We start from the raw sequence: 22,967 nt of genomic DNA, 5'->3' as shown, positions 1-22,967 counted from the left end.
CAGAGGTTCTATCATATTGCAAAAGGCCCGCGAATCGATTGCGGGTACCTCCAATTTCTTTGCCTCGATCATGAGCATGGATTCCTGGAGAGCCTTTCTGCTAAGATTAAGAGTCAATTGTGGATGCAGGGACTCGCGGTTTATTTCCTACCAACGCCGAGAGTACCATGCTGTAAAACCGACGCCATGCAGTGCCATATCTTCTGAGCCGCCGTGTGCCGCCACGGGGTCGCCGCATTCGGCATCTCACTCCTACAAATCCATGATCTGTGCCTAGCAGCTTAGAGATAGCACCAATTGACTCACGTCCGCAGATCAACTTTGGACCCTGAAGATATCTAACAAAGCCAACAGAGCGCCGGCGTTGTTGAAGTTTCACACAACACAAGTACAGGCTCGTGAGATCCAACAAAGCTTCTTAATGCTATTGACACTGTTGATTGCTTCCAAGGTCTGATGTTGGCTCGGCTTAAGTGACTTCCATCAAGTTGCCTAGTAAGGTGCAGTCTCGCGCTTCAGCCACTTCAGAGTGAGAGGATCATTCTTGAAGTACTCGCTGGTCTTGTCGAATACCTCCTGGTGGTACTCGTTGATGAACTTCTTCTCCTCCTCTGTGAGCAGGCTGAAGTCTACAAGGTTTCTGCAGTGAGGCGTCATTGTGACATGCTCAAATCCAAGGTATGGCTTGTCACCGAACTGATGCTCGGTCTCGACTTCCTTTACCATGATCATGTTTTCGATACGAATGCCAAACTTGCCGTCCTCATAGTATCCAGGCTCGTCCGAGATTACATTACCAACAGCCAGTGCAACTTCAGAGTATTGAATCCTAGTACCAATACCAATGGGGCCTTCGTGTACGTTCAGGAACGAGCCAACTCCGTGTCCAGTGCCGTGCCGGTAGTCTAAGCCGTAATTCCAGAGGAACTGTCGGGCAAGCGCGTCAATAGCAAAGCCTGTTGTGCCCTTGGGGAACTTGATACGCTCGAGAGCAATGTTGCCCTTAAGCACGAGTGTGTATGCCTTGCGTTCCATCTCGGTCGGTTCGCCGAAATGCAGTGTCCGTGTGGTATCAGTTGTGCCGTCTTGGTACTGCGCACCGGAGTCGCAGAGATATATCGCCTTAGGATCAATGACTGCGCATTCGCCCTTCTCTGGCTTATAATGAATGATAGCTCCGTTGGGTCCGGTAGAAGAGATGGTGTCGAAGGAGAGTCCCATGAAGCCATTGTGCTTTGAACGCATGCTTTCCAGCTTGTCTGCACCATCGACCTCATCAAGTGTTGCCTTTTTGTTGATCAATTGGTCCTCCAGCCACGCGAAGTACTCGCTGAGGGCAGCACCATCGCGAATATGGCACTGGCGCATACCCTCCAACTCGACCTCGTTCTTGATAGCCTTCGCGTCCCCGATCGGGCTGCGCACTTCCTCGACCTTGTCTTCGCCGCCGAGAGCCTTGTTCAATGCCCAGGATGCCCGATTCGAGGTGAGGAACTTCCTCTTTGCCTCGGCCTCATCCTTGGCTCCCAGCGACGCCTTGCTCAGAGCTGTAATGTCTTCGAAGATAGCTTCGTAGGGGCGGATCTCTACCTTGTCGCCGAGGTGGTCCTTGACTTCTTGTGGCAGCTTACTTTCGTCAACGTATAGTGTGGCGGCGGACGGTGTAATGACAGCGTAGGAGAAGAGGACGGGGTTGTATGGGATGCTACAAGTGGTTAGGGCTGTTGCCAATGAATCGGTCTGTGTATACTTACTCGTTTCCACGAATGTTGAACAGCCAGGCGATCTCGTCAAGCATGGAGACAACAAAGCCTAGGCTCTTCCTCTTCTCCAGCTCTTTGCGCAGGTCCGCGATCTTGTCCTCGACGCTCTTGCCAGAGAACTCCATAGGCTGTACAATGACCTTCTCGCTAGGACGGCTTGGTCTTTCCTTCCACACCGCGTCCACGAGGTTCTCGTCGACCGCTTTGTATGCGCCGCCCTTCTTCTTGATCTTATCAGCGAGCTTCCTAGCATCGCTTGCTGTCACCACGCTGGGGTCCACGGCAACGACTTTGCCTCCTTCCACGCGGTCCACAGTCCATTCCTGGATGGTCGGCACATCCTGAATGCCCTGCTTAAGCAACTCCCAGTTGCTGTCCAGCTGCTTCTCGGCCTGGTTGAAATAGCGCCCATCGGTCGACAAGGCGGCCTTGTCGTGTGTGATGACTGCGTACCCAGCTGAGCCGGTAAATCCGCTGATGTATGCTGGAGGTAATCAATAGGTGTGCTGCGAGAGGCGGTGGGGCATCTGACCTCGACGGGCGTCGCAAGGGGCGATGTACTCGCTCTGATGGCTGTCTTCGGACGGTACCACTGCATCTGCATTAGCGAGCTGTCTGCGATGCTTGACCAGGGCTTGGTACTGTAGATATCGACATTGCGCTCCTTCATCAGCTTGCGGAGCTCCGCCAGCCGCTCGGTAGTGTCGACCTTTGCCATGTCGATGGCACGTAGGGTTGCAGATGCGTGGAAAGCTCTAAAGTATGTAGGTGATTTCCTGGCTACGTGCGCTGCAGCTTTCGCGTGTGTGCGCAACAAAGACCGTGGCAGAAGCATAGAGAGCGCCTACAATCGGTATGCAAGACACCCCACTACAATGGTACACCTGCATTGCGGCAATCACGCCGCGGGGGCTAGCGTCGTTCTCAGGACAGGTGCGAGCGAAAGCACGCCAAGGGCCATGTCAACCAATCTCTCTCGCCAGGCTGCTCCCAAATATAAACACGAAATCGAGCAGTTCAGCCTCCTGCAAATTTTGCAACTTATACCGCTTTCAACGCTGCAAAATATGCGATCGCAAGGTGACGAGTCACTAGCGAATTCATCAGACGATCGTGGGAGATAGACGGGCCCGGCCTTCACCCAAACAACAAAGCCCGAGCATCTCCATTCGCCCTGGACAGTCACGTTTCCTCCTGTCGCCTGAAGATCTTCTGGCAGCATACTTTCACTTGTGTTCTCGAGCTCATCTCTTGCAAACGTAAGTATCAGCGTTTTCTGCTAAACATGTTACTTTTCAAGTAAAGTCTTTTCTCCTTCGCTTCTGCGGTCCCGAGAGTGGGCTCTGGTTTGAAGCCACTCAAGGAAGGATTGCCGGTCTACCTTGCAGTGTAAATATAATTGGTTGACGAGGTCGAACATCATTTCAAGCAGCTGATTGAAAGCACACAGTGAGCCGAAAACATTATGGCTGCAAATGGAAACCAGCAGCAAGGCTTTCCCATGAGCTTCGCCGACATTGAGGGGCTAGTCAAATTGCTGTACGAACCTGGACACGCAAAGAAGATCACGCAGACAGAAGCGACCCTGCGAGTTTTACAACGCTCGCCTCAAGGCTGGGAGATTGCGAACACGCTTCTCAAAAGCGAAGATGAGCAGGTTCGGTTTTTCGGAGCGCTCACCTTGACTGTGAAACTCAATGCTGACTCGTGAGTGGGATCTACATTTCTTCCTGTCATCTGTCTGACCATTCATAGGAACGAATTGAGCGAGGAACATTCCGCACAGCTACTCTCCACCCTCATTGTACGATCTCTGACCATGCACCCGCATCGAAGCTGACGTATGTAAAGCACCATCTAGTTACACGGCCATATTCATCAATAGCAACGCGTAAAGTAAGCTCAACGTTAGCCCAGTACTTCACCAAGCCTATCTCAGTATGGAGCCTGTGCATCAGAAGCCTCGTCGTATCATTTGCCGCCCAGCAACCAGTACTAGACGACGCGTTGGAGGGTCACCCGGCTACGTGGGATATATTTCCTGGATTGTCTGATGATCAGCTTCTTGTTCTGCTAGACTTTGCCATGAATTTGGCAGACGAGGCAAAGAAGCTTTCCGCGAGCCCAAAGTAAGTTTGCCCGTACCAAACACTCATAATACCACCTGTGCTGACGTCAGGCAGCCGCAAAGTGCACCACGAGATGATCGCCAACGCCGAGAGTCTAGAGGCTCTCCTGCATACTGCCTTTGGACGTGGCTTCAAGTACCTATCCGTGCCAATCAATGATCCCAGCTACGATGGTTCAGTGCAACAAGGAGAGAAGATCTGTGTAGCTGCTTCCAAGTGCTTTATAGTGAGTTTGCATGAAGCGACAGAGGTCGATGCTAACCATTTAGGGCTGGATCTTCTACGCGCAATCCGAGTTCAAGCATGTACCAGAAAAGTTGCACTACCTGCGATCTGTCACCGAGCTCGCCTTGACATGCCTGGAGTATCATGTCGAAGATGCCATGGACCTTGTCGCTGAAGTCCTGGAGAACTATCCGGCGTTTTTCGAAGCAAAGCATCAAGAAATGCTATGGTCGGCTATTGCAGGTCCCTGGGGTCTGGAGATTCTGAGAGTGCAGGACGCCGAAACTGTCTCGCTCGCCAGGATCATTGTTGCGTACGGTCAAATTCTGCTAGACTCGAAGAGCCTGTATAGAGAGCACGAAATAGTGCAGAACCAACAAGTGATGTGTAAGTTTACTCCGACCGCAGTCTCACTGACATGCAAGCTGACTCCACGTAGCGTTCTTGCACGACCTCCTGAAATACCCAGAGACTGTAGGCGTGGACGACGATGTAGCGCCAGTTGTACTGGACTTCTGGAGCGGCTTCGTCAGCGCTATCGCCGAAGAATCGTTCGAGTATACCGAAGGTGTACTACCGCCCTCCTGGATGGAAGCGGCCAAGTCCAACGTCTTCCAGGGAATCTCCGAGCTTGCACAAAAGATCATATATCCGCCAGCTAGCGAGACCAAAGCATGGGACTCTGATACGAAGAAGACATTCAAGGTCTTCCGTATCGACGTACGGGACATCATCATGGAAGCGTATGAGTCACTACGCGACGCAATGACGGATCAGTTCATCAACTTCACCTTGCGTGCGCTTCAGACAGGGAACTGGCTGGAGCTTGAGGCTGGCCTATTCTGCCTGATATCTATCGCAGATGCCTTCCATGAGAATGTCGATGAGCGCCTCAATCGCCTTTTTGAGCAACCTCTTTTCTCGGCTATGTCTGATAATGCAGATATACCAGCAATCGCCCGCAGGTCTGCAGTGGAGCTGGTAGCCGCGCTCAATCAGTTCTTCTTGCGCAACCCACGCTTCTTACCCCAAGTGTTGCCTTTCCTGCTTAAAGCATTGGCTCAGCCTGCACTTGCTCACAGCGCAGCCAAGTCGTTTGCTTCCCTTTGTTCCGAGTGTAGAAAATCGCTCACGGGCGAGCTTCAGTCGTTCTTCCAGATGTACGAGCAGTTCCTCACGTACCAAACGGCGGAAGAATTTACGAAGAGCAAGGTACTCGAAGGCATTGCTGCTATTGTCCAGTCAGCAGACTCAGAAGAGAAGCAACTCGTCGGCGTCAGGCAGCTGTTTGGCTACATTGCAGGAGATGCCATGGACGCCATCAAGGTCACCAAAGAGGACAATGACCCGGAGCAAGGACAGGTGCTCGCATTGACCACTCTAAAGTGCCTGTCTAGCATCGGTCGTGCCCTTCAAGCTCTCGACGAAGAAGTCGTGGACCTAGAAGCAGACTCGAAAGCTGAATCTTCGACCTTCTGGTCAGATGGACCTGGAAAGGAGATCCAGAATCAGGTCATTAATATGATCAACTACATGACGCAAGTCTTCCCGGGGAACGACGAGATCATAGAATCGGCCTGCAATGTCCTGCGTACCGGCTTCAAAGAATCTATTCCCGGACCTTTTGTGTTACCACCGTCAGCTGCGGTCGACTTCATTACCAAGACGACTATGCAGACCCCACGACTGCCATTCGTGCTCGAAACAGCATGTAGCTGGCTCTCCTCTCATAAGCACAAGAGGCCGGCCGATTTCGCTGTACAGGCACAACGGCTGCTCCAACATGACCTGAGCATCATGCACGCACTGCAGCATCCTCGTAACGATCCAGAGATCGCCGTCAGTTGCATTGAGCTCATCCAACAATTCGTGAACACGGACCTGAGCCTTCTCACGCAAGAACATCCAGATACCCTGCAAGGCATGCTCAACTTCTGTGTCGAATCAATAAAATCGCCAGAAGTACTGCCGAAGCGTGCGTCTGCAAAACTCTGGAAGGACATCTTCGAATCAACCGGAAACTCTCATGGGCAAAACCAAGGCACTTCGCAGGATATCGTCAACCACTTTGGATACGCAGTGACGTGTGCACTGATAACCAATGTCTGTGGTGAAGTCGACTTCACAAGTCTTGAGCACATTGTTGCACCACTCCGCGCACTGATCCGGTCTGACAAGAATGCACGAGCATACATCACAAATTCCCTTGCAGAGCAGCCGCTCCTCCAGCGTTTCCAACAGGATGCAGCGGTGCAGGAGCTGGTGCGGAAGTTTATCGAAAGCTCTATGAGGTACGCAATCACTCGTTTGTAACGTTGGCTCAAGACTAACGTATATACAGGAACGCAAAGAGCTCGACTGGTTTCAAAGACACAGTCAAGGGATTTTGGCAGAGCTGTAAACAACTCCAGATGCAGCTGCAGCCGCAGATGATGGCTCAGGGCCACGGTCGATTCGCTTAGTACGGCAGCGACTACGAGCTCACCCAGCAGCACGCGCTGCTCACATGCAACTCAGTAGACTAAAATTCAGCAAACGCAGCCAACGCAAAAGTCAAGCCGAACGATAGCTTGAACGCAACGTTGTCCTGCACCAGCGACCGTACGTTCATCGACTTGAAGCGGCGCTGCAGGAACGAGTAGGGGATGATGTGGATGCCTCTCGACTCAATCATCTAGAACACAAATTAGCATAGGTCTGCGCAGAATCATGACCTCGCAGTTTAGAAACCTCCCCCATTTTTGCGACTCCTTCCTCTCTAGTGGCATAACTTACTTGCAGCGCGACAATTCCCAAACCAAGCAGAATCGCCAATGGCTTACTGAACACACTAATCCCCAGACCGCCAATCACACCCAGTATACTCCCCATGCTAATCTGTCGCACAGCCTTCGGATTCGGTGCCCCCGACTGCGTGATCACAGGTGTCTGCGCATCGCGTGCGTACGTATTTCGCAAATCGCCCAGCTTGGCGAGCGGGTCTGCCGAATCACAGCGAATAGCCTGCGCGTTCCTGAAGTTGTGCACAAGTAGAGGTGTAGAGAGGATGAGCGGCATTGCAAGGAGTGCACCGCGACGCAGACCTGGGAGGAGGAACGACATGTGTGGAGTGGAAAAGCGTTGGTGCTGGAGGTATGCTGAGAGCTGGCGTTCGAGTGGTGCGTTGCTGGGGACGATGAGCGGTGTTTTGGATGCTGATCGGAAAGCGCGCGAGGCCAATTGACTGCGTGGATGCATGGATGGTGCTGGGACGCGAGCCTTCAGATGGAGAAGTGACGATGATGTCACTTATTGGTTGCGCTTGCCGAGCCTGGTGGACCCTGATCGCCCAAGCTCAACGTCGCGTCGCGATCTGGCACCGTGATGGGCCCACGGTGATTTCGTTACAACTTCATGTCGCTCCTTTGACTGTCTTTTTAGTATAAATCTCAAACTATTCCATAAGGTTTGAAACTACGCTCAGCACAATGGCGCCACGAAAGGCGCCGCTCGTGCTCGCGAATTTACTGATTCCAATCGCGATCCTTGTCTTCGCGACTGGCTTCTTCCCGTACAAACCCTTCATGCAAGGACTTGCCGAGTACGAAGATGTGTCCTGGCTTTCTCAGCAAGAAGGGAGCCGGGGAGAGTTGCAACCCCCTGAAGCACCATTCGACAAGCTCGTGTTCATGGTCGTGGACGCGCTGCGAAGCGACTTCGTCTACAGTGAGCAGAGCGGGATGAGCTTTGTGCAGAGGTACGTATTTCCTCTCATACATAGCCCAGTTGCTAATAGTTTTGTAGCCTCATCCGCGACGGCACCGCACTCCCCTTTACAGCTCATGCGACATCCCCCACCATTACCATGCCACGCGTAAAAGCCATCACTACAGGTTCCATCCCTTCCTTCCTCGACGTCATTCTCAACTTCGCCGAATCCGATACAACCTCCACGCTTGCAGCGCAAGATACCTGGCTGGCACAGATCAAAGCCAAGCGCTTTGGAGATAAGCAGGGCAAGCTGGTCATGTACGGCGACGACACATGGTTGAAGCTCTTCCCAGACTTCTTTGAGCGGGCGGACGGAACGAGCAGTTTCTTTGTTTCGGTCAGTTTCTTGTACTTGCACATACGTAGATGGAATGCAGTGTTGATTCTCAGTGTGCAGGACTTCACCGAGGTGGATAACAACGTGACGAGACATGTTCCAAACGAGTTGCTGAACGATGACTGGAATGCTATGATCATACACTATCTGGGCTTGGACCATATCGGACACAAGGCTGGTCCCAAGAGGTAGGCCGCGCTTGTGTTGACACTGCATCGCTAACATGTAGCAGCCCCAACATGGTCCCAAAACAGAAAGAGATGGATGATATTGTGCGCATCATCTACTCTGCCATCGAGAACGAAGATCATTTATCCAACACACTATTTGTGCTATGCGGCGACCATGGCATGAACGAAGGTGGGAATCACGGAGGATCGTCACCCGGCGAAACTTCACCCGCGCTTGTCTTCATGAGCCCAAAACTTACGAAGATTACTCGAAAGCAAGCGAACGTCCAAAGCCCCGTGAAACCCAAGACAGAAGGCGAGTTCGACTACTATAGGACAGTCGAACAGAGCGATATCGCACCGACACTGGCCGGTCTGCTTGGGTTCCCAGTATCGAGGAATAATCTCGGCGTTTTTCTCAGTGACTTCATAGGCTTTTGGGATAAAGGTAAGACCACTTTGGCTGTTGGAATTCAATTGAAGCTGATCGATCAGGCTCGGACCGCAACCAGCTTCTGTACAGGAACGCAAAGCAAATCAAGCGCATTGTGCAAGCCACCTATACCAGCCAGAGTTTCGAAGACGTGGATACTACCTCCAGACATACAGAGACCTTGAGGTGCCAGGACCTGGAGAGCAGCGAGAAGCTCGCTTGTCTTTGGAACCGAGCTGTGACACGCATGATTAGCAACGATGCTGATAGTGCAAAGCAAGAGCATCTCAATAAGGTGAGCTTCCGCACATTCGAATGCTCATATTGGGAGCAGCTAACAACAAATAGTTCATGCATGAGGCTCAAGATGTCATGTCCAGTGCAGCGTCCAACTACGATGTACCCCGACTGTTCCTTGGGACTGGTCTCGCCATTCTTATTTGTATCCTGAGCTTCTTCACTATTCCATCTCTGCGTCCTATATCGTCTGCTGGAATTTACTACTCTATCACTCTCGCACTGTACGCCGTGCTCATGTTCGCATCCTCATACGTTGAGGAGGAGCACAATTTCTGGTACTGGATCACATCAGGCTGGTTCTTCTACCTCTACTTAGGTAACATGCGAGACAAGAGAACCACATCGTGGCTCCTTCATCCCGCTCTCATGCTACTGGTCATCCACAGGATCATCAGACGCTGGAACCAGACGGGCCAAAAGTTCGCCGGCGCAGACGACATCGTCACAAGCGGCATCTTCCACGGCAACAACTCCATCTTGTTGTGGGTTTCGATCGGTGCTACCTACCTGGACATTACGAACCGGATTTCGCGACACATCGCCCGCTCGGTGGTCACACTGGACAAGCCTATTTCCTCGTCTCAGCTGGACTTGGAGCCAGAGCAGCAACACCGCATGATGGGCGCGCTCATAGCGACACCCCTCTGCGTTGCGGCAGTTATCTTCAAACTCGCATTCACCGCTAAAGACGCTCCGGAGCTCACGTACGGCATCACATCGGGCGTAATGGAGCGTGTCGAGATGCTGGATCTTGTTGATCTGGCACGCATGGTGTTTGGCGGTATTGCGCTTGTCTACACGTGGATCGTTTTCTCGGAGTATCAGCGCTCGACTCGCCGGGCGAAGCAGAACGTCAAGGGAACTGGTGGTATGTTGCCCTGTCCCTTCATTGAGATTGCGGCGAGCTGACAAAATAGACCTAGCAACGGCCTTCTTCGATATGTTCACACTCTTCCTCCTCACACAAACCAAATCACAGAACATCCCCCTCTACCTGCTCTTCAGAATCCAATACTTCATGCTGTGTAAGCCCCCGCTCCTTCCTCATATTGCCTTTACATCCCTGCCCTTTTGAGCCATCGTTCAAGCTAACACATCCAGCACTCCTCTCCCCCACCCCAATTCAAACCACCCTAACATCCCTCCTGCTGAGTCAAACATCATTCTTCGCCCTCGGTCTCAACAACAGTATATCCAGCATCGACCTTTCCAACGCCTACAACGGGATCAGCGGATACAACATCCTGGCCGTGGGGCTCCTCGTATTCCTCTCAAACTGGGCGGGGCCGGTATACTGGAGCATCGCAGGCGTGCGTCTGCTCAACAGCCGCGGAAAATCCAACTCCGGCGGCGCTCAACGCCGTGACGCAAGGCCCGAAGACGCCAAGCCAACGCGCAGCTGGGTCGCAGCTGAGCACGCTCATCTGCACTCTCTCGCCACACCGCGGCCCGACATAAACAGTGAGCGGAAGTGTGAGGGAGATGTCTGGACCGTGCACGTCGCGCTGCTGACGCTGTTCACGGGCGTCATGCTCACGAGCGTCATGGCGGCGTGTACGGCGCTGCGGACGCATCTTTTCATCTGGACGGTATTTAGTCCCAAGTACCTGTTCGCGATGGCGTGGGGACTTGCGTGGCATTTGGGCGTTTCGGTTGGACTGGGGGGACTGGTGTGGTGGATGGGGAAGTGGTAGGTCTGTTTTTGTCCAGGAGTGAGGATAGTCAGGGGACCATGGCAAAACATTTAGATCGAATCGTCGCAGCTCGGAGAAGGGTGGACACGGATGGATGGATGGATCGAGAGGGTACGTGTACTTGATATCAAACGATGATCGAGGATATTATGCATCAGCGTCAGCAACTTGATAATGACTTGTAACTTTTGCGTTACTGTCTCGCTATATTTCGTGTACTGTACAATGCATGCTGAATCAAAATACCGCCCACATCCCCACATCCAAGACGCAGCAAAAAGAGAAGAACGCGAACTACGCTCAGCAACGTCCCCATCAACATCCTTTCTATATCCATCACGACATTGAGCACTGCGCGGCCATCTAAGCCGTTGCTGCCTTTTTCTTAGCATCCATCGCCTCCTTCGCCGTCTTCGTAAGACCCTCCAGCTCACCACTCGTCTCACACATACTCCTAAAGCTGCCCCCTTCCTTGGTGATAAGGCTATGCGGATCGCCAAACTCGATAACCTCGCCCTTATCCAGGACAAGCACTTTATCGTAATCGATGATCGTCTGGAGACGATGCGCGATCGTAACGGTAGTGTTCTTGATCAAGCGGATAGTCTCCTGGATTTTGTTGTCGGTCGCGTAGTCGATGCTCGCCGTGGCTTCGTCCATGAGCAGCACCTTGGGCGCCTTGAGAAGCGCGCGCGCAAGACAGAGGAGTTGGCGTTGACCCTGGGAGAGATTGGATCCGGACTCGCTGACGGGCGAGTTGAGGTTGCGGAAGGGGTTTTTGTTGTCGGCTTGCAGGGCGGTAGCAGCGGTGACTTCGGCGTCGACGATGGTGCCGTTGGGCACCACGACGATGGTGTCTTCGCCTGTTTCGCCGTGCGACCATTCGCGGTTCGCGAGAATGGAGCCTGGGTTTACGGTCGAGGAGCCAGTGTAGCTGGCGTTGACGTCGGCTACGACAGCGCCACTGGTGGGCTTTGGGATCTCGATGGCGTTGGGAGGGGTGGCAGTATCTGTGGGCGTCACTGTACCGGATGTCGTTGCTGAAGCCGAGGTGATGAGGTGGACTTCGCGGAGTGCAGTGAAGATCTCTTCGTCGGTGAAGATTGAGAAGGGATCGAGATTGCTGCGGATGGTTCCAGTGAATAATGTCGGGTCCTGAGGCACCATCACGATGTTCTCACGCAAGTCTTGAAGGCCGATCAATCCAACATCGACATCGTCGATGAGGATCTTGCCGTTCTCTGCCTCCAAAGCACGGAAGAGAGCGAGAGCCAAAGAACTCTTGCCAGCACCCGTCCTGCCAACAACACCAACCTTCTCGCCTGGCAGAATCTTGAATGTGACATTCTTGAGAACAGGATCGAAGTCAGGCCTGTAGCGAGTGCTGTAGTTGATGAACTCCACAGACCCCTTGCTTGGCCAGTTGGATGGAGGGCGTGTCTCAGGGATGACAGCCGGGGCTTCCTGGTCCACATCCAGATACTCCTTGACACGTTCGACGGAGTTCATATTCTGCTCGTTGGCCGAGTAAAGACGCACAAACCACAGTACGTTCTCTGTAAAAGTGACAGCATAGGTAAGCGCCAGACCGGCAGCACCTGCGTCAATCTTTCCGACGCTCAAGACCACGAATGTACCCGCAAAGAAGGCCACGAGTGCACCAACAACATCCACCCGGAAAGCGAGCCATCTGTTAGCGGCCCAGAGGTAGATGAAGGGACGATGCTGGGTGTTGATCTTCATAAGGTTCTCGCGAATGAAGCGACGCTCGTCTCCGTATGCTCGGATCGTTGTCATTCCAGAAAGTGTCTCGCCGAACTGCTGGTACAAAGGACTGCGGTGCACGGACTCCAGACGCTTGAGGTCACGAGAAGAGTTGATATAGAAGCGACCGATGAGGAAGTAAAGGACCGAGATGAAGGCACCGGCAATGAGGAAAGCAGGCGTGATGACCGAGATCAGTATGACAATAGTGATGATCGAAGCCAAGCAGTGAACCACACCGATGGCGACAGGTGCGACTTCTTGGTCAACAGATTCGATGTCCTTCGAGAACCTGTTCATGAGCTGACCCAGGGGAGTTTGATCGAAGAAACGGAACTTGGCGTGGGTGACCCTCTGGATGAGACGCTCGTGAACGCGTCGTGACGCAGCGAGCGAACCACCGAACAGGAATCCTTCGCGGAGGAAAGTGATGAACATGAAAATCAGGCCAAGAATAGCATAGACGACAAGGAAGTAGGTCGAATCGACACCTGAACCATCCGAGCTTCCGAACGTTGTCTGTATGGACGAGCTGTAGATGTACGACTTCTCCTCAGGTTGGTTGAAGAACGGGACGTTCCAGCTGCAAGCGCCTCTGGTGAGGCAAGTGCTGGATCCAAACATCGTCGGCGCGTGAGCGACAGGCGAGCGGTTGTGATGGCCCATTGTTGAGAAACCTTTATCTGCGTACGCATTTGCCCATGTCCGGATCCAGAGGTTTGTCGATACGGACGAGATCTGCTGTGCGACAAAGGCGATAGAAGCACCAACCCAGTAGTACCACGGACCCATAGCCTTCAAATACATCAAGATGATGCTCAGCTTCACGCCACCTTCTGCCTTGGTCTCCTCCAAAGGGTTGCTGACTCCCTTCTTAGAGGCCTTGCCATTCGCCTTTCCATTGGCGGTACCGTTCGCGTGACTAACCTCGCTGTCAGCCTCCTCGCCGCCGACCTCTGAGGGTACTTGGGAAGGTGGCTTCGAAGCACCTCGAGAAGCGGGCCTAGATTTAGATACTTCCTCGGTGAGCTTGCCGGAGTCGATGACCTCGTCAGCAGATCCTTGGGCAACGACCCGACCGTTCTCAAGAACAACGGCGAAATCGGCATACGGAAGGCACAAGCTGACGTTGTGTGTTACCAGGATGCATGTACGGTCGAGCATAAGCTGACCGTTGAGGGCGTAATCGAAGATCCACTTGGCGGTGTGCGAGTCGACGGCGCTGAGGACATCGTCCAGAAGGACGTGGCGTGCTTTGCTGTACATGGCACGGGCAAGAGAGATACGTTGCTTCTGACCACCAGAGAGGGTCACGCCTTTCTCACCAACAATGGTCTCGTCACCGCCGTCAAGGATTTCAATATCGCGCTTCAGCGAGCAAGCCACGATGACATCCTCGTATCGCTGTGCGTCCCAGTCACCTGCGAAGACGATATTTTCCTTGACTGTACCGTTGACCAGCCAAGCCTGCTGTGCGCAATAGGCTACACTTTCGATGAGGCCTGTCTCGGGGTCAGGGCGGAGATCTTCGCGACTGACGCCTCCGGGGAGATAGACATCGCCCTTCAGCTTTGTCATCTCCCCTAGTAGAGCCATGAGCAGAGAGGTCTTTCCGGAACCGGTTGGTCCAGCAACCACATTGAGCTGACCAGTCTTGAACTTGACATCGATGTCCATGAGCTTGAAAGCATCAGCAGAAGCCTGATCCTTCATATTCTTGCCGCCCCAGCTGAACGTGCCCTTGTGGAAACCAATAATGCTCTGACCATTCTCATCCTTCTCGTTAGTTGTCAATTGCGAGTACTTTTCAGTCTCAGGCTCGTTCAGATATTCTTCAATACGGTCAACAGAAACTCTCGATTCTTGAACGTGGGCGACCATATCAGCCAATTGGTCCAGTGGGATTCTGAGGATTTGGAAGAGCGAAAGCGCAGTGAAAGCGACCGAGGGTATAAGAGCCTTGTGTTCGACATTGGTGTAGACGAAGAAGGAGAGGAAGGTGATAAAGACTGGCGATCCAGACCAGATGGTCGCTGCTACTGCCCACAGGATGTATCGCCGGCGGAGATGCTTCAGCTCAACGTAACGCTTCTCGTTGACAAGCCCAATGAACCGCCGTTCCCAAGCGAAGTACTTGATGATGCGGATATTGGTCAGAACTTCGTTCGTGGTGTGGATGCGAGCGTCGGTGGCCGCCAAGATGAGCTTTTGGATCTTGGAGAACTGGCTTGCAACGTACATGTTGATCGGGAGGAGGATGATCATCATGCCAATACCAGCAATACTACTGTATCCAAGGATCCGGTAGAGCAGGACAATTGCGACCACGACTTGGACGGGGGTATTGGCCCACAGGAAATGCAGATAGGCACAAATCTCACTGACTTTGAAGGCGTCGACAGCCATGAGATTGATGATAGCTCCGGTAGTGACTTGGGCATCGGATTCGGGCTTGGTGTTGTCCTCCTGGTTCTGCTTTGGCCCTTCGGTCGGTATCTTCTTCTTCTTCCGACCCCAGGTCATCATCCTCTTGATCGTGCCTTGCTTCTTGGGGTCTTCTTCCTTGTCGTTGTCCTTTTTCTTCTCCTCGCCCAAAACCTTGTCTGTGGTAGCAGCGGCTCTGCGCTTCAACGCCTTGGCATAGATTTCTCCGATGATGACCGCGCGCAGGCGGATGCAGATCTTGCGGCCAATCCACAACGCTTGACCGTCAGCGAGCGCAGAAAGGCAGCCAGAGACGAAGAGCAAGAGGACGTAAAACCATGCGGCATTCTGTGGCGTCAGATCCGGAGCCTCAACGTATTCGAGGATAGCCTTCAGCAGTAACGTGGGAGCGAATGTGAGAAAGCCAGAGATCGCAGCCCAGCCAGCCTGGATCAGTAGACCGCGTTTGAAGTAGCCCAAAAGGTGGTAGGCCAACTGAGATGTACGCTTTACTTGGCGGTAGTTGGAGATAACTGCTGCTGCCTTGTCCCTGGGCGCAAGGTTCCAGACGTCTGATAGCTCGTATGTCTTTTTGTAACCAACCCAGACGATTGAGTCTACCCAGCTGAACGTCGCTAGCGAGAAAACGCTGGCTGTGGGTTCCCTAGCCGGCAGAATGTCTCCCTCATACTCCAGCTCCACAGCCTTGTTTCCTTTTCGTGACCCTAGCGAGATGAAGAAGAGCAGCGAAGTCAGGGCGAAGTCAGCGACGGCGAGCTTTTGCTGAAGATCGGATTGCGGGTGGATGATTGCCGAGCGGAACAGTAGAGTCGTGAAGAGCCATTGGAAGCCGTAAATGAATGCAGTGTGATACCACAGCTTCGGGAAGGACCATTTGCTCGTGCTAGAAAACAGGAGGCGAAGCGAGGCGAGTGTGGCAATGTACGACCAGACGGCAATGTTTGCGATTGCCGCGATTCTTCCGTGACGACCCCACGCGCCTGTGAAGAAGATGGCGACGTGCACTGCAAGCTGTGCCAGAACGGCAGCCTCTTCAAGCACTACTATGCTAACTTCGCCGCGCGGCTTGTTGACGGCGGTCGTGGACATGGTCTGGCGGCTCATCGTGGGTTGGAGCAGCGCGCTCTGCTCGTTGCGGTCGAATTCATCTTCGGAATCAGTGTCTGCCGCATCGCCATTGTAGTTGGGACTTCGGAAGGACCATACGTGTCGTGGGTCCTCAAGCGCAGAGTATGCGTGGTGGTACGATGTCGCGGTGGCGGCGAAGTATAGCTGTATTAGGAGATAAATGACGGACACGCCGCAAACGAATAGAGGAAACAATGTCGAGAGATAGCTGTGAGACGGTCAGCACGCTGTTCGACCTTGTTGCGAGGCACTGCGCCAGTCGAGCATGCGACTGGAATTCGCCTTGCATTTCACACAAACAACTTCGGCAAGGTGCCATTGTCTGCGCTGGAAATACTCACTCTAATTCGAAGCACCTCGAAAAGTCGTCCGCGCCCCAGATTGGGCCTCTGCAACGGGCGAACATGATGCTCTGCACTCTGTGAACGGCCGGCGGAGGTGTTCGTAGAGACTCCGGCGGCAGCTCCCAAACCCTACACTGGCAACCGGCAGCTATGTATGAACTCGCATTGAAGGAGCTCGGCGGGCGCGTTGGAGAGGATACCCAGAGGGAAACTGCACGGTAAACAAACACTTCTCTGAGTACCTGGGTGATCGCTGTTCGTGGAAAGGTAAGCGTTGCCGACTTTCACTAGCGGAGCAAGAGCCTTTCGCGCTGATGTTCACGTGCCGAATGCAGCGTGATGTAATCTTCAATTCGCCGCCCGTCGTGCCGAAACCGTTGATGCACGGGCTTCGATCTGATTAGATACCGTCTGTCAGATCAGTGAGACGTACGATTGTGGTGATGAAGGTTGAGACAGCTGGGCCTGAGTAACGTTTGTGTAGGAGCGTATTTGATATCGAGCACCGAGTCGTTCACGCCCTTCTGGCTAGGGACCCAGGGACCCACTGGGTGTTCACCGCTCTGAGTCACGAACATGGTAGTGGTTGACCGTTGTGCAGACGCGGCTGCACGAGCGCTTCAGCAATCGTCCATCTCAAGTTAGAAGCCTACCATACGCGCGTAGCTTGCCGTCGATCAATGGTGCGAAGCTTTCCCGCGAGCACGCTATTGAGCAAACACGGTAGACACCAGGGTAAATTGAGTGTGGCAGTCTTGACAATGCAGTTCAAGGAACAAGCTCACCGACTGGACGCGTAACAGCATGTCGCGTATCGTGAGGATTGCAAAGTGTCCAATAGTAATGGCTGCAATATGCTGATTGTGGATCCGGGGTAAGCCAGCATCTGCTCTGAGCGGCGCCGAACATTCACGGCCATCGTAAGAGGAAGCTCGTAGATAACAGTGGATCACGCTGCCGCATAGCTGCCATGCCTCTAACCTTACTTCTCGTGGTGCAGCAGCACGTGTCAGCCGCGCTCGGGTTCATTTCCTCTTGACAGCGTGCAAGCTTGTACTATGTAGGGTGTAACCCTGGAACCATGGGTTTGCTGCTGTGCGCTGCTCATTCTTTGGTCTGCCTCCGCCCTTTTCGCCGACTTGCGCAAGATAGCACGCATCCATGTTTGGCACGCTCAGCAATGATTGTGCAGTGCAACTTGAGCTCACGCACTCGCATACACCGGTCTCACTTTGCACTACACCTTAAAAATTGCGACTCTCATACGATTCCTAACATGTCTGCGCCTTGAGGCTTTCAGAAGGACTCCTGTTATCGTGCATGGTACTAGAATACCTTTTCGTAATCCCTCAGACAACCGGACCGAAAGGAAAATGTAAGTGCATGTCGACTGACAGGTTGGTTATGAAGACCAGATCGGCCTACATTTTTCAATTATCCCTCTGACTAGTCGTGCAAGCGCTAGTGCGCCGTGAGCATGCCAAGGTCTGAGTATATGATGAGTTATTCTGAGTAGCAGCGTATATCCTTCCGGGTTACTTCTTCGAAGTCTGAGCTGCTCTGGGATCGGCCTACACTTTCCAATTGCCCCTTTGAATAGACAAAACGCTTGCGAGCGTCGTAAGTGCTAGTACGTCTGAACGACCTATGAACGGTGAATAACGATGGCTGAGAAACGAGCTATGATTCACGAATGGTGGCAGCGATTCTATCTCGAATGCCACACGGATCTTTTCCTACATCAATTTCCAGATGTGCGTCTGCGAGGGGCTGGGAAGGTGGGTTGATTTGGTGAACGCCCTGGGACCCGTCTTTCTGCTTGTCGCATTCATCTTCTCGTTCTTCCCCATGACGTTTGACACATGACTGTGGGCATGGGCTGCGCTGATACTTGGCGCATGGGCAGTCATGGCTACAGCCAACTATTTCGTAAGCGCGCAGGAGAGCTACATGGCGCCTGTCTTTGTCAAGCAGCACTAGTTAGAGCGTAGGAGATGTTTCAACAGACAACGACGACGAGTTGCCTACTATCGTTCGGAACTGATGCTGAACTTGCCAGCTTTGTCGCGCCCTGCAGGTTCTGTGCCGCACTAGTCTATATATGGTTAGTCTCTTTCCTGTTTGATCCTCCCCATACGACTCCACACAGCTAACATCGAGGTCGACATTTCGGGCAACATGGATTCTCCAGAGACAATGACTACAGCTCGCTAGCCGTGTTATCATTATAGACACTCGTGGAGTATCAAGACATACGCGCAGCTTTGCCGCAACCCGTACAACCAAACTCCTCCACACCCTCTCTGATCATCGTCAGCTCGGACTTGCGTTCACAAGGATAAGGAATCATGGGTCAGCCTCTCACCGAGTCCGAAATTATATTCCCACACCTGTCGAACACTCCAAACTTCTCCACTACCCTGTCGTCGCTCAAACGCTCAGCATTGTCCATCACCAACCGGCTCAACTCTATCACAAGAGACAGCGACTTCGTCGCCAACGTAGCCGCCGCATATGACCTGCCACTTGTCGCAAACGAGCGTTGTGGGAGTTGGTACATCTCACCGCACCTGAAAGTTTCGAGCGTCTACTTCAAGAGCACGGACGGTCACATGGGCGAATGGGCGTTCAGCCTGCGCAGGCTCAACCTGCAGCTCTTAGACGTTGTCAGCCAGCATGGCGGGTGTGTGATTGTTGATTCGACGAGAAGAGGGAAGAGCATGCCTGATGCTCTCAGCAAGACGGTGCCGTTCTGGTGTTGCGTGATGAATAGGGCAATCTTCGGCACCGAGAAGAGGGGAGATGAAGCGTTGAATCTGTTCACTCCTCCGAGCACTGTCTCTGAAAGCGAGAGCACGCAAATGGAGAGAAGGATGAATGGCTTCGTGCAGCAGTTCCTGGTATAACACCCTGCTGCATGAACATAAAGAGACTTCACCAGCTCACCAAAGCGCCAGGATATTTGCAGACCAGACGTTGCAGCGCTCCGATCCAAACTGCAAAAGCCTCTGCGTCCACTCTGGGTAACTCAAGCCTCGACTCTTCCACCCCTCACACCAGACTTCCCCGACTTCCACCCCGTCATTCTCTGCACGGCATCTCGACGCGTCCGCGGCGCCGAAGCATCAGAAGGCGGTTACATCCAAGGCGCAGCCGACGACCACGAGGCATGGTCGCACGGCCTCACCCCAGCGCTATTCTGGAGCAACAAAGACGCTCTCCTGCGGACGAACGAGGAAGATCTGCCGACCAAGATTGCCGCGCTCGTCAGCCAGGACCGAGGAGCTGATGCCGTCCCCACCATGATCATGCCGACCAGCAATCTCCACGTGTCTGCGAGCGAGAAAGTCAATTTCACGTCTTTCGACACGGTGATAAGCTGCACGCCTACACCACTCCCGCAGTCCCTACTGAAAGACGCGCGAGTGAAGGCGTATCTGCATCTCCCGTGCCAGACTGGCAAACTCGGCTCCCGCGACCTGCGCAACCAACTAGCCGCCTTACGGTCCTTGACACCGACCACGTCTGGGAAGACGTTGATATGCTGTCCCACCGGCAAAGATCTCTCTGTTGGAACAGCGCTCGCATACCTGTGTCTATACGTCACGGACGACGGCACGGTGGACCTGGAGAAGCCCCGTGAAGCTCGGGCGATAGACAAGCCCCTGATCAAGCAGCGGCTCAGCTGGATCACAACGAGCAACCCGGCACTGAACCCGAGCCGCGCGACGCTGCAGAGCGTGAACAGCGTGCTGATGTCCAGCGAGGCGGGCAAAAGCACCAAGCTGCCAGAGGTGAGAAATCCAGCTGCTCTCGATGCAGACTGGAAACCGGTCTCTCCATCAACGGCCTCTTCCCCGCAGCACCTCTTCACAACCCTATCAAGCACCCCCTGGGAATTCACACGCACCCTCACCTCCACTCTCCCTGCGCACCCCTCGGGCACCGTAACAGGGCTTGCCGAATTTACACCGCTCTCGCCAAACCCATCGTCCGCAGATCCGTCATCCGTAACCCCGTCCGCAGAGCTGCTGTACACAGAAACCGGCACCTTCACCACCTCCACCGGATTCAGCAGCCCCGTGCGGCGACGCTACGTGTACCAGCTCATCACCCCCCTCTCGGGGTGTGAGTCTGACGCGCCGTTTGTGCGGGTGAGGTTCTTCGATGAGGCGGGGGTGGGGGGTGTGTTTGTCGAGATGGGGGGTTTGAGTTTTGAGGAGAATGTTGACGAGGGCGGTGACGAGGGCGTGCTGAGCGCGAGGAACCGCGCGCCGCATGTTTGCGGCGCGGATGTGTACGCGGCGCGTTGGCGGTTTGCGCGGGGCGTGGTGGGTGCGGAGACTGGAGGGGATGGGGGGGAGATGTGGTGGGAGGTGCGGTGTGATGTGCAAGGGCCGCGGAAGGCGTATGTGAGCACGACGCGGTACACGGGGCCGGGGGAGGGGAGGCAGAGGGGAGCATTGGAGTAGGGTGCGTGAATGGCATCGTGCTGAGTTTGTGTGTCATGGATATGGATATGTGGGTATCGTCATCGCTCTCTCTTGGTCGCTCGGTCATTGCTGGCCCCAGTTCGGATCGTCGTCGACGTCGCCGAGGATCTCGACGCCCTCCTCGTGGAACGAGACCGTCTTGTCCTTGACCCGCTTCTTCTTCTTGCCCCTGCCGTCCTTCTCAGTACCGTCGCGGTCCTCGGTCACGCCCGCTAGTTTCTTCTGGTGCTCGCGCTCTGCCTTGTCTGCAAGCGCCTGATCAATCTGCTCGCGCATGCGGGCCTCCTCCTCGCCGAGATCTCTCTTGATGCGGTCCGCGTCGGCGAAGCTGTCGTCCTGTCGCTGGCTGGCCTCGAGAAACGCGCCCCAGTGGGACGCCAGGGTCGACTCGCCGCGCAGACAGTCGCGGACGAGGTCGGGGTTCTCGCGCTCCTCGCGAGTGAACTTTGTCTTGATGGAGCGCCGCGTCATGCCGGGGAACATGTGCGCGATCATCTGGAAGTCGGTGCCAAAGGAGCGCAGGCCCTGGTAGAACAAGTCCGTCGACTGGGGGTTCCAGCGCTTGCCCTGGCCGGGGAGAACAAAGTCGTTGGGGAAGCGCTTGTTGTTCTTCATGAAGCTGCGGGAGGTGATGCGGGTGGTCAGGTCGTCTTCCTCGGTGATGGTCATGAGTTCGATTTCGCGGTCGGCGTCGCGCTCGCGGTCGATGGTGCCCGAGTCTTGCACGAGCTCGATGCGGCCGTCGACGACGTGGTAGCGCGGGCCGGTGGGGGTTTGTTCGACTTGGCCGGACTCGAGGAGCTTGTCGACGGCGGCCTGGGCTTCTTTGGTGGTGATGTGGCGGGCGTCTTCCTCGCGGCGGCGCTGCTTGACGGCGTCCCAGTCGATTTTGCGCATCTCCCTCTCGCGGCGTGAGAGCTTGCCCACGCGGATGTTGCGCGAGGCGAGGTCGTCCATGCACATTGCGTCCGGGTCGATGACGTGGTCTTCGGCGTCCGAGGGGGTGTCTTCGCGGGGTGGGCGGCCTCGGCGCTTGGGCTCGACGGAGCCGTCCTCGCCTTCGGGTGGTGTTGACTTGTTGCTCTTGGCGCGCGGCTTGCGTTTGGGTTTGGCAGCGGCATCGCTCTCGACCGTCTCGGTCTCGTCCTCGAGCGCCGGCTGTTTGCCCTTGCCCTTCTTAGGTTTCGGCGGCTTCTTTGGTGGTGGCTCCACTGGTTCGCCGTCCTCGCCTATTTCTGGGGGTTCCGCACGACGCCTGCGCCTTGATCTTGCGCTGGGCCGTCTTTGTGTTGGCTCAGCGTCTTCCCCGTCTCCGTTCTCCGGCTGCTCTCCGTCTCCGTTCTCCGACTGCTCTGCGTCTCCATTCTCCGGCTGCTCCCCGTCTCCATTCTCCGGCTGCTCCCCGTCTCCATTCTCCGGCTGCTCCCCGTCTCCATTCTCCGGCTGCTCTCCGTCTCCGTTCTCTGGCTGCTCTCCGTCTTCTGTGACGTCAGCTGCCTTCTTCTTCCCTCGAGGCTTCGGCGCTGCCCGTATCTTCTTCGCAGGCGGGTCAATCGAGCCACTGGCCTCACCGCCGTCCTCGTGTGGGTGGTTGACAGCGGTCCACGCGAGCGTCCGCCGTCTGGGCTTCAGCTGCGCGGGCGCCTCGGCCTCGGCCTCGGTCGGTGGCGTGGGGCCTGCGCTGGCACTGGGCGCTCCAGGCTTGGCAGACGGGGCGGAGGGTGTGACAGCTAGAGGTGCTGGCTGGTGGGGTGCCACTTGGCCAGTGTGTGCGTGCTGCGGGGGAACCATGACGGCCACTGGCACCATGGGCGTGCTCTGTCGCGGGGGCGACTCGATGCGCCGCCGCTTGGGCGACCTCCCGCCCTCGATGTCATGCTGCAATGTCTCGACGGGCTGTGCCGGTGGCTGGGGGGCATCCTGGAACTCTGGCGGTGGCTGCGGCGCTGTGGCTGGTGGGGGGGCAGCGGGCGTGGGCTCTGGCGCGGCGGT

The 22,967-nt window shown here is 54.7% G+C and overlaps 7 protein-coding genes across 7 annotated transcripts; 3 read left to right on the top strand and 4 right to left on the bottom strand.

The window, feature by feature from the left end:
- Positions 1 to 126: 126 nt before the first annotated feature.
- M421DRAFT_415729 (Xaa-Pro dipeptidase) lies at positions 127 to 2,744 on the bottom strand. The gene is made up of 4 exons (XM_033590807.1): positions 2,406 to 2,744; positions 2,296 to 2,355; positions 1,755 to 2,247; positions 127 to 1,705 (listed from the first exon to the last, which is right to left on the bottom strand). The coding sequence occupies exons 1-4, from the start codon at positions 2,479 to 2,481 to the stop codon at positions 493 to 495; spliced, it is 1,842 nt and encodes a 613-aa protein (XP_033453637.1). The 5' UTR covers positions 2,482 to 2,744; the 3' UTR covers positions 127 to 492.
- Positions 2,741 to 7,063, top strand: M421DRAFT_415727 (ARM repeat-containing protein). The gene is made up of 9 exons (XM_033590806.1): positions 2,741 to 3,022; positions 3,214 to 3,470; positions 3,519 to 3,567; positions 3,615 to 3,892; positions 3,947 to 4,118; positions 4,162 to 4,504; positions 4,557 to 6,408; positions 6,459 to 6,791; positions 6,893 to 7,063. Exons 2-8 carry the CDS (start codon positions 3,229 to 3,231, stop codon positions 6,577 to 6,579), a joined length of 3,057 nt encoding a protein of 1,018 aa, XP_033453636.1. The 5' UTR covers positions 2,741 to 3,022; positions 3,214 to 3,228; the 3' UTR covers positions 6,580 to 6,791; positions 6,893 to 7,063.
- Positions 6,457 to 7,373, bottom strand: M421DRAFT_415726 (uncharacterized protein). Its single transcript, XM_033590805.1, has 2 exons — positions 6,893 to 7,373; positions 6,457 to 6,791 (listed from the first exon to the last, which is right to left on the bottom strand). Exons 1-2 carry the CDS (start codon positions 7,217 to 7,219, stop codon positions 6,639 to 6,641), a joined length of 480 nt encoding a protein of 159 aa, XP_033453635.1. The 5' UTR covers positions 7,220 to 7,373; the 3' UTR covers positions 6,457 to 6,638.
- Positions 7,374 to 7,584: 211 nt separating this feature from the next.
- On the top strand, positions 7,585 to 10,801 carry M421DRAFT_52376 (alkaline phosphatase-like protein; the record flags this gene model as incomplete). Its single annotated transcript, XM_033595016.1, has 8 exons — positions 7,585 to 7,853; positions 7,901 to 8,204; positions 8,265 to 8,392; positions 8,437 to 8,822; positions 8,870 to 9,102; positions 9,156 to 9,975; positions 10,025 to 10,132; positions 10,209 to 10,801. 8 exons carry the CDS (start codon positions 7,585 to 7,587, stop codon positions 10,799 to 10,801), a joined length of 2,841 nt encoding a protein of 946 aa, XP_033453634.1.
- Positions 10,802 to 10,983: 182 nt separating this feature from the next.
- M421DRAFT_195694 (uncharacterized protein) lies at positions 10,984 to 16,223 on the bottom strand. Its single transcript, XM_033588055.1, has one exon. The coding sequence runs from the start codon at positions 16,112 to 16,114 to the stop codon at positions 11,165 to 11,167; it is 4,950 nt and encodes a 1,649-aa protein (XP_033453633.1). The 5' UTR covers positions 16,115 to 16,223; the 3' UTR covers positions 10,984 to 11,164.
- A 2,388-nt stretch (positions 16,224 to 18,611) lies between these two features.
- M421DRAFT_195676 (tRNA A64-2'-O-ribosylphosphate transferase) lies at positions 18,612 to 20,996 on the top strand. The gene is made up of 2 exons (XM_033588054.1): positions 18,612 to 19,382; positions 19,434 to 20,996. The coding sequence occupies exons 1-2, from the start codon at positions 18,831 to 18,833 to the stop codon at positions 20,952 to 20,954; spliced, it is 2,073 nt and encodes a 690-aa protein (XP_033453632.1). The 5' UTR covers positions 18,612 to 18,830; the 3' UTR covers positions 20,955 to 20,996.
- Positions 20,997 to 21,038: 42 nt separating this feature from the next.
- M421DRAFT_51535 (uncharacterized protein) lies at positions 21,039 to 22,175 on the bottom strand (the record flags this gene model as incomplete). Its single annotated transcript, XM_033594940.1, has 1 exon — positions 21,039 to 22,175. A coding segment is annotated over one exon (1,137 nt), but the record flags the coding sequence as incomplete, so codon positions are not given.
- Between the last annotated feature and the right edge of the window lie 792 nt (positions 22,176 to 22,967).

The sequence above is a fragment of the Didymella exigua genome (assembly GCF_010094145.1).
Source record: "Didymella exigua CBS 183.55 unplaced genomic scaffold M421scaffold_2, whole genome shotgun sequence".
NCBI lineage: Eukaryota > Fungi > Ascomycota > Dothideomycetes > Pleosporales > Didymellaceae > Didymella > Didymella exigua.
Note: the sequence above shows the minus strand (reverse complement) of the source record. Positions and strands in the feature narration are given on the sequence as shown.

Excerpts from the sequence above, each read along its gene's own strand:
- M421DRAFT_415729 (XM_033590807.1), bottom strand. The coding sequence starts at position 2,481 with ATGGCAAAGGTCGACACTACCGAGCGGCTGGCGGAGCTCCGCAAGCTG. Across the intron at positions 2,248-2,295 it reads CCCTTGCGACGCCCGTCGAG|CATACATCAGCGGATTTACC; the intron begins GTCAGATGCCCC and ends GATTACCTCCAG. Across the intron at positions 1,706-1,754 it reads TTCAACATTCGTGGAAACGA|CATCCCATACAACCCCGTCC; the intron begins GTAAGTATACAC and ends AACCACTTGTAG.
- M421DRAFT_195694 (XM_033588055.1), bottom strand. The coding sequence starts at position 16,114 with ATGAGCCGCCAGACCATGTCCACGACCGCCGTCAACAAGCCGCGCGGC.
- M421DRAFT_195676 (XM_033588054.1), top strand. The coding sequence starts at position 18,831 with ATGGGTCAGCCTCTCACCGAGTCCGAAATTATATTCCCACACCTGTCG. Across the intron at positions 19,383-19,433 it reads GCTTCGTGCAGCAGTTCCTG|CGCCAGGATATTTGCAGACC; the intron begins GTATAACACCCT and ends AGCTCACCAAAG.
- M421DRAFT_415727 (XM_033590806.1), top strand. The coding sequence starts at position 3,229 with ATGGCTGCAAATGGAAACCAGCAGCAAGGCTTTCCCATGAGCTTCGCC. Across the intron at positions 3,568-3,614 it reads AGCTACTCTCCACCCTCATT|CACCATCTAGTTACACGGCC; the intron begins GTACGATCTCTG and ends ACGTATGTAAAG. Across the intron at positions 4,505-4,556 it reads GCAGAACCAACAAGTGATGT|CGTTCTTGCACGACCTCCTG; the intron begins GTAAGTTTACTC and ends GACTCCACGTAG.
- M421DRAFT_415726 (XM_033590805.1), bottom strand. The coding sequence starts at position 7,219 with ATGTCGTTCCTCCTCCCAGGTCTGCGTCGCGGTGCACTCCTTGCAATG. Across the intron at positions 6,792-6,892 it reads TGGGAATTGTCGCGCTGCAA|ATGATTGAGTCGAGAGGCAT; the intron begins GTAAGTTATGCC and ends TTTGTGTTCTAG.